Source organism: Chelonoidis abingdonii, chromosome 11 (genome assembly GCF_003597395.2).
Source record: "Chelonoidis abingdonii isolate Lonesome George chromosome 11, CheloAbing_2.0, whole genome shotgun sequence".
Lineage (NCBI taxonomy): Eukaryota > Metazoa > Chordata > Testudines > Testudinidae > Chelonoidis > Chelonoidis abingdonii.
Window position 1 is genome coordinate 2,006,605 of NC_133779.1, and position 9,348 is coordinate 2,015,952.

At 45.5% G+C, this 9,348-nt stretch overlaps 1 protein-coding gene across 1 annotated transcript; it reads left to right on the plus strand.

The window, feature by feature from the left end:
• Positions 1-3,700: 3,700 nt before the first annotated feature.
• Positions 3,701-9,143, plus strand: LOC116833894 (thyroid transcription factor 1-like). Its single transcript, XM_032795675.2, has 2 exons — positions 3,701-4,674; positions 8,488-9,143. The coding sequence occupies exons 1-2, from the start codon at positions 4,425-4,427 to the stop codon at positions 9,033-9,035; spliced, it is 798 nt and encodes a 265-aa protein (XP_032651566.1). The 5' UTR covers positions 3,701-4,424; the 3' UTR covers positions 9,036-9,143.
• Positions 9,144-9,348: the final 205 nt, after the last annotated feature.

The window sequence follows — 9,348 nt, forward strand, 5'->3', positions numbered from 1 at the left end:
CACGAAAGCTCACGCTCCAAAACGTCTGTTAGTCTATAAGGTGCCACAGGATTCTCTGCTGCTTTTACAGATCCAGACTAACACGGCTACCCCTCTGATACTTGACGCAGATGGAAATGTAGCTTAAAGCCACCTTTGTCACAAGGCCGGAAGGAACTGCCAGATCAGCTGGTCTGACCTTCTTATCACAGACCACCACCACCACCTGTCTGCTAAACCCAACAACTGACATTAGTCTCCACTCAGGCATGCCAAGTTCATAGCAGAGCCTCTGATTGAACTTCAGTCACCAGAGTCCCAGCCCAGTACCTTAACCACAAGATGAGGCTTCTCTCTGTGTCGCATCTTCAATTTCATTGTAGGTTGTCTGGGGCAGGGACCAAGTTTGAGCTCCCAGCATGCTTTTGGGTGCTATACAAATGCTCTATGGGCAGATACAGCTTAACAGACACTAGCGCCAATGCCATTCCTGTCAGAGGGTACTTATATAGCCCATGGGAGTCAGGCACTTAAATACTTTTGAGGATCTGGGCTGAGAAACTTACCCACAGTCACACAGGGAGGCTGTGGCAGAGAAGGGCATTCGCCCCTAGTCCCAGGTGATCACCCAAACCATTAGGCCACCCTTCCTCTCTGCCACAGAGAACCCCCGTTGCCAGGGGCTGCAATCTGGTGGCAGTAGCATGAAGCAAGATTTGGGGACGAGGCTGGTGGAACCAGTCAAGCAAGCCCTCACCCTACAGAAGCCTTTAGCAAGGTGGACAGGGAACCCCATGGCCCCAGTGCTGCAAAGAAGCTGGGGCTACAGCCCTACATCCGGAGCAGGGTTCCTCCTGGAGAGGGGCATTACAGTCCCGGCACCAGGATCGGTGGGGAGGGGGATGGGTTTCCTTCCCAAAGCCCACGGATGCCTCCTCATTAGTCTTTGAGCAGGCTGTGCGAATATCACCGACCAAGCAGACGCAGAACAGAAGACGGGTGGCGTCCGAGCCCCTGGTGTCACAAGATTAGCTCAACTCCAGGCAGAGAGGGGGCTTGGGGGAATCTGACTCAGCCATGTCCTAGGCTAAATAAGAGCAACATTTATGCATGGCATCATGAGATCAAGCAGCCCGCTGGCTGCGGAACAGCTTTGAAAGTATGGCTCTGGTGGGAATTTTCACTGGACCCTGTTTGCACTATGGGATGCCCTTGGTTGCTGAATCGATTAGGAGGATGGCAAGCCCCAGAATGCAATAGCCTCATCTTCTGCAATGACCTGGAACGGTGACCATAAAACAACCCAGAGATTCTACCCCCTCCTAGTGGTCATGAGGCTCCTGATAGCTGGTGTTCTGTGGAAAGCCCCACCTTCTGGAGTCAGGAGAATCTGCAATCGTGACTAACAAGAATAATAAAAGTTTCTAGCTCTTGTGGTAGCAAAAAGGGGAGACACCAGAAGATGAAATAGAGCTCAATATTTATTACTATTTTTTAAATAATCTCATGATTTAAAGCCAACCTCATGAAATCTCAGAAAGCAAAGAACAATTCCCGTATCCAATTTGCCACCTCTCTAGATATCTGGTAACTCAAAAGCTCATACAAATACTTACAATGAGCAAGATTGCCGGCCTGGATTTGAGCCAACAGGTTAGTGAAAGCGAGGGTCCAGAGCCTGAGGAAGAGGACAATTGCTGACCTGAGTTCGGCATTGCAAGGAGCCAAGAAAGTAGATTTAAAAGCAAAAATCTGCTAGCTGGACCCCTTTCCCCCGCTTCCAGGGTTTGATTTCTGAAAACAGCTGGGCAGCTAAGGCCAGGCCAAGCCAGGAGAAGGAATAAGGGGGTGCCGAAAATCAAGTTGGCTCCACCTTTGATCCTGTAGTAAGGGCTTCCTCCCAGGAGGCATGGTGCCCCCTGCCACACTGGGGCACATGGCCCTGTCTCATCCCACCCCATCTGTGCGGCTCTCCTCGCTGGCTAACCTGCCTCCCCCACCTTGCCCACTTCATTAGCCGGCTTTCCCTCCATCACAGGCTGTGCTGCCTACTATGGAGGGGCGAGAAAGAACATTTGGCTAAAAACAAGCTGGCTCATATGCTGCTCTCTCCAAAGTGCACCTGGTTTTAGCAAAGTATTTAATTAGCCTCCACAAACTTCTTTTCCTCGCCAGCAGATTACAGTGATCTCAAACCGAGAAGCCCTGGAATGTGATTCCTTCCGAGGCCGTGCTCAATTGAGATGTAATGACATTGACTTGGTGTGCAAAAGAAAAGAGTAAGAAGAGCTGCTTGTGAATGATTTTGTGACAATACATATTGGTGACTTTTCTCTGAATGTCACTGGGATTGGCAGTGAAAGTCGCTAGATTTGTCACTCGTCACTTTGTTTGACACATATTTTCTTGCTAGGCAAACCAAAAAGTTGCGAAATCTAGTGACAAAAGTAGTATGTGAATCCAATTAGCATCCTCATTAAGCCAAAGCTTGACTTTAAGCAAGTGCTAAAGTGCTGTCCTGAGCCAGGGCCTAAATACACAAGCAGAGTTTTTGTCCTAGCAACAACAGTGCATAAACGGTTGTGATCAGTTGCATCATCTGAGCCCTGATAACCTGAACACCCATCCAACACAGGCTCTTTAGCAAATGAAAGGTCTATAACTACTAATTAATCCTGCCATTTGCATATTCTTAAAAATACAAACCCCATTGGGGAGGGGGAGCTGCCCCTTACAGACCACTCTGATGAGATCAAACAAGAATTTAGGATCGTCTTCCTATGCAATGACATCATTCCAGAGCGGGGTGCAACCCAAGGGATGATGTTACCAAACAAGTCACCTAGTCAATCATTTGTTATCGTTCACAGCCACTTTTTATGGAGTATGTCAAAGGACGATCACGGGGTGTTTCACCCACATCCAGGGAAAAAGTGTTCTCACTTCAATCATTTACTCCCTGACGTTCCAAAGAGTGTTTATTTTCACATGTTATTAATTGACCCTCATTTTGCATGAGGCTTCTGGTACAATTCACACACAAACACACACACTCCATAGGTACATAAACCCTACAAAATAGATTTAGACACACAGACTCACACTTTACCATTGCATGCACTACAAAACAGATTCACACACTGCCTCTCTCACGCACACACATCACAAAACAGATTCACACCCACAAGCTCTCTTATGCACAGAGTGTACAAGACCGATTCAGTCCTGAGTTGTGGACAATTAAAGTCTTCCCTTCCTGTGGAAACTCAGCAAACCTTTAGTCCTTTTTTTTTTAACTATTTTTACCTTACACTGAAAAAAAAAAATCACAAAACCCATCTAAGGCCTTGTTTACAATTAAACCACTACAGCTGCGCTACTGCAGCGCTTCAGTGCAGACCCTCGCTACAGTGAGGGACGTTAATCCACCTCCCAGAGAGGCAGTAGCTAGGTCGACAGAAGAACTGCGCTAGCTCCCGGGAGTTAGGCTGGCATAGTTCCCACTCTCATGGGTTTTCCACACCCCTGAGCAACATAGCTAGGCTGACGCAAGTTTTCAGCGTAGACCAGCCCGAAGGTGCAGCATTTTCAAGGAGACAAATGCAATGACAAATGCCTCTGTGCTGAACGAGTGATCTCCATGCCCCTACTTCTCATCAAAGAGGGAAAGCATTGATCACATGATCTTCCCCTTCTCACGTTTTCCGTCAGTGGGGCCAGATCCCCAGCAGGCCTACATCAACGGGGCTTAGAGTGACCAGACAGCAAGTGTGAAGAAATCGGGACAGGGAGTGAGGGTTGAAAGGCGCCTGTATAAGAAAAAGCCTCGAATATCAGGCCTGTCCCTATAAAAATCAGGACATCTAGTCACCCTAATGGGGCCAGATCCACAGCTGGTGCAAACTGGGGTCCCTCCATTGCAATCAGTGAGCCAGATCCCCAGCGCCACTCACTTCACTTCCATGGAGTTATAACAATTTATACTGGCTGAGGATCTGGCGCCAGGATCCTAAATGAGGATTTCTCCGATTCCTCTTACCTTGAGCCTTGCTTTTCATCACTACCCCACCCCCTGCCTTGCACATAGTTTTAAACGGATCAGAGTTGCAATTAACTTAGGCTCGTGGCATATTCACCCCTATTGTCTGAAGCTCTGAAGAGGAAGGCTCCTCCTCCCTTCCCCTCCTCTCCTTGTGGCGTCTGCTGCCCATAAGCCCTGATAAGGTGTGTGCACAAGATGAAAGGTGAGAAGCTAGGTTTACCCTGAAACCTCCAGCAAAAGTCTGGGGTTTATGACAGTCACCAAAGCAAAAAAAAACCAAGAAAGAAAAAGTCACCTCTGAGGTCTCAGGACCGGCAGGTTTCACATGAGCTCTGCGGACCAGCCAGTTTAACTCAGTTACCAAGCCAAGTTCCACAGAGGAGCTGAAGAGGTTTTTTTAGCCATGGAAACCTCATGCATGGAAGGGTTCGGGCAGTTCATGCAGGTCGCTCACCAGCCTTGTCTTCAGCCTGCACTGGGTTCTTCTGGCTTCTCCGTCACTCACTGCGTATCTCAAAGCTCCATGCGAGGTTACTGTGCTGGGACGTTCCCAGGCCCTGCTGACCTACCAGCCTACCACCAGGACAATTACCGCAATGGGGTCACCAATGGAGATTGGTACGGGCAGATGCAGGACGGACCATACCCACCAAGTAAGTGAAAGAAACACAGATGATAGATGCTACAACCTGTGGCCCATTAGAAATACCAGCTCAATATCAGCTCACCTTCCCCAGAGTTGAGGTGAACACAATTTGGTTCCGGAGCTCAGAACTGTCTTATTTGTTAGCCTTAATCCGCACTGAACCTTTGTTATGAGGCCATACCATGCAATTTAAATCAATAGCCCCATTGTAGCATTGATTTTGCTTGATCTAGAAGGCAAGGTAAACGCCTCTGGTTTAAAACAAAGAATAGGACTTTTGATTCACTTGCCTCTGAAAAACGCACATTGATTTTATAATTCAGATGAGATTGATAGATCGATAAGGTATTTGGGAATAGGTAGATGAGATAGTGTGTGTGCATTAGGACAGATGGAGTATGTATGGGGATGGATAGAGAGACAGCTAAAGAGACAGAGAGATCTCAAATACACCTAACTATAAATCCTCAAGCAGCATGTGAAAATAAGAATGAAGAAATAAAGGACCCGGATTGACTACATTTAGCTAAATGCCCCTTCAGGTCAATGGGAGTTTTGCCCTGAGTAGGGGTGTCAGGATTTGGCCCTCCAATTTTTAAGAACACCACAGCTGTGCTGCTACCCCAATAAACAAACTTCAGCCCTATATGGTCAGGCTAGCTACTAACAGGAGTTGCCACACTGAAGCCAATAAGCCGCTCATTTATACCAAAGATTTAAATAGAGTGCCTCATGATTTACGCCAGTATGAGCAGAGAATCAAGCTTCTTGGCCAAGATCCTCGGCTAGCGTAAATCAACACAGCTGTCTTGACTTTGATTTACAGCTGTTGGAGGACTGGACACTGGTGTTAATAGATTTACTGAGCAGTAAGTGTTATGTTGGATACTGGATAGTTTGCAGGATTGTATCTAAAATTCCAAAGACCCTTCTCTAATGGTTAGATTGCAAATAACTTGATCCCAGTAGTTTTTTAAAAAGAAGACTCCAAACAATCAGCTGTTAAGTGAGATTTCTCCAATTCAATCCACTTTGATCGTGATTTGTGTATAATTTATAGGAACGTTTAATGATGTTACCGAGTTTCTGAAAAATATTAATGGAAATTAATATGCACATTAACATTACATTATAAAACTGAAGATCTCACTTGGTTATTTGAAGACAAAAGATTTTAACAAGTCCTCTTTCAAGAGGAAAACTAGCTAAAATAATAGCATTTTAATTAGCAGAAATCTACTGATGAAAAGCATTATATTAATTTTAACGAGAAGAGTAATTAACCATTGGAACAACTGACCAAGGGTCATGGCAGATTCTCCATCACTGACAATTTTTAAATCAAAATGGGATGTTTGTCTAAAAGATCCGCTCTGGGAATCATTTGGGGGAAGTTCTCTGGCCTGAGATCAGACTAGATCACAGTGGTTCATTCTGCCCTTGGAATCTATGACTCTGTACAATAATTATTAATTATTAAAGTGGCATGTTAACATATACATATAAAGCAAACCCCCAGGAATATGTAGCAATCAAATATCAAAACACAATTAATACAACCTGTAAATTATTAAATTGATATTCAGTGATCATATTAAACTCTAATGGAAACTGATGTTGAGAAATAAAGAAAGCAGCAGCAGCAAAGAGCTTGTACTCCACCCAGCTAGAATATTTTGAAATTTTGCTGTCCGAATGTTTCCCCATTTATCTGATCCCCAGGAAACTGATTCAGATCACATGCTACTCTGCTAAATATCATTATATAGTGATATAGTTTATATAATTCATAGATTCCAAGGCCAGAAGGGATCTTTGTGATCATGTATAACTCATGCCATAGAATTATGTGTTCCCTTCAGAAAAGAAGCCACAATTTAAGATCAGCTGATGCACAGTTTGGATTCTCATGCTTTTAAAATCCTGTTGCTTAAAAGGCACGTATCAAGGTTAATTTCTCCCGTGGTTTATAATCTAGCTGCTGTTCTAAAGAGGAAATTGACCAAGTTATTCCCTAGCTGAGTGGTGCAGATTTCCTAGGGCACTGGTGAGATATTTTGGCATATGTGTTTGCGTGTGTCTCTTGCTGATTCAAGCTGAGAAATGAATCTTTGGGTCAGATTCCGATCTCCTTAATAGCCGTGTGACTCTGGAGCAAACTTCAAAGAGATCAACAGAACAAAGATGTATTTCACACCCAGGAAACCAATAAGGGCGACTGTCAGATCCTCAGCGGGTGTAAATCCCAGTCAATGGTGCAATGGGGCTGGGAATCTGCCCCCAATCTCCTTGACGCTGGCTAAGCAACTCAGAGTTTACCTAATAGCTAATACCTATTGCTGATTACCTAAGAACAATCAGTTACTCATTCCCCCCCTCCCAATAGAAACCCATCATGGCTCTATATTTAAAACCGATACTTAAGATCTGTTTGTCAGATCTAGAACATTCAAAAAGGGAATTGAATTGGCTACCTGAAAATAATTGCCAGCAGTTCAGAGCATTCCTTTTGGTGGTGGGCCGAGGAAACTGGATGGAGAGCATAAAAGCCTGTTTCTCTCTGAGATAGGCTCCGTTCAAACAGGAATTATTTGCAGGATTTATTTATTATTTATCTCTGGCCCATGTAAAACAGGAAGTCAGACTGGATGATTGCAGTAGCCTCTTCTGACCTGGGAATCTAGCATGAATCCACTGTCATCTCCAAGAGAACGAACTGTGTCAAATAATCACTCAGCACCTTTGCTTGTGTATTTCCTTACTTCCCCCAAATGCAGCCCTGTCATTACGTTTCCAGTCACCTCTCCCAGTTACATACGCCAGCATAACATTGACTCTATTTGCATGGTGGGCACGTTTTGCTTTAAAATAAAACCCTAATGATACCAAAGTTGTTACAGTGACCCTCCTACAGTTTAAGGTTCAAACTAGCTTTGCTGTTCAATGGCCGGTTTTTCTGAGTGCTCTAAAATCCTTTCTATTCCACAGATTTAAACTAATTATTAAAAAATAAGTAAACTTAAAACCCTAATATTTTAAATGTTACCATCAAAGCTTTTTTTTTTTAAAAATTCAGAATGTTTAGACTAGTGATACCAGCAGTTCTTTTCAACTTTAAAAATCCCAGGATTGAAAGTAACCATGTCAGCTAGTTTCACTTCATGAGTGAATGCTACTTATCCTCTACTTGCCACTCCTTGCCTCAGTTTCCCCTTCTGTAAAATGGGGCTGATGGCACCAAGTCACCTTTGTAAAGTGCTCTGAGATCTTGGGATAAAACGCCTTACCTTATGCAATTGCCAAGTACCGCTTGGGCGGTGGATTTTTAAGCAGAAACCTCCACTGAAATCAGCGCTTAATTTCTAATGAAAGAGGTGCCAGGGTGCTCAAGCCACTTTTTTACTTTCGTAATTGACACACCAAGCCCAGAGGTGCCAGCGTGATGAACTGCTGAGCTTAGAGGTGCTGGAGCTCATCCCTGGCACAAATTAAGGCCTGACTGAAACCAACTGCAGGATGCTTCTCACTGTCCTTACTCCTTAGCTACTGGCAGTGGTTAATTACTGTGCTAAATAATTCTGATTAATATTTGACAGTGATGTTGCCACCAGCTGTTTTTACATGAACATTTAAAACCAAGGGCCCAATCCTAGCTCCAGATCCACATGGATGGAACGCAGGAGAGCAGACTTGATGACACACATTGCCCCATCCAGTCCTATAGGGAGGGTGTCGACTTCACGGGGGATCTGCCTGGGAGCAGGGGCCCATTGACAGGATCGGCACCAAAGTGACCCCAACTTTCTCGTTCCTTTCCCAGTCTCTAGGTACATGGGACCGTCTGGATTTAACATGCCCAGCACTGGTTGCCTGGGATATATCGGGGAGGTGGCCAAATCTACCCTCTTCCTGCAGAACACGTCCAGGCGGAAGAGGAGGGTGCTTTTCTCTCAGGCTCAGGTTTACGAGCTGGAGAAGAGGTTTGAGCTCCAGAAATACCTGACTGCTCCTGAGCGGGAGCATCTGGCCAAGGTCACCCACCTGACCCCCAACCAGGTGAAGATCTGGTTCCAGAACCACCGCTACAAGATGAAGAGGCAAGCCAAGCAGCGGGACCTGGAGCAGCCGCGTAGCCCAATCTCAGCGCTTCACAAGACCTGCGCCAGGAGCCCTGTCACCTCCCACGCTGACTATGGCTTTGCAGATCCTGAGCTGGAGAATAAATCCCCTCCGGAGGCCCATTACAACCTCCCCGGACTTGGGCAAGGTGGTCTCAAAAGCCAAGGCCTGGCCGTGAGCCCCAACGCTACTGTAGACTGTCAGCCCAAGGCCAGCAACAGAAGCCTCATGTTTAGCAAGTCGTGGTAGCTTCATCTGGGGGAGGAGGGGTTTATTTTCCCGAACTGAGATCATTCCACAAATTCAACAAGTTCACAGAAAATTTGGCACAATTCAAATCTCAATTTTTCCACTGAAAAAAAAAGTTTCAACGAAAACCAGTTTTTCCCAGTTCTAAGGTGGCCTGATGTGCCCCATTTCACAGCTGGGGATCTGAGGGCAGAAATACTTGTCCAAGGTCACACGTGCAGCAGTGGAGGAGGGAACTGAACTCAAGTCTCTAGCCTTCACCATTAATTCCCCAAACTTACCTGCCTACAGAGGTGGGTGGCACTTTGGAGTG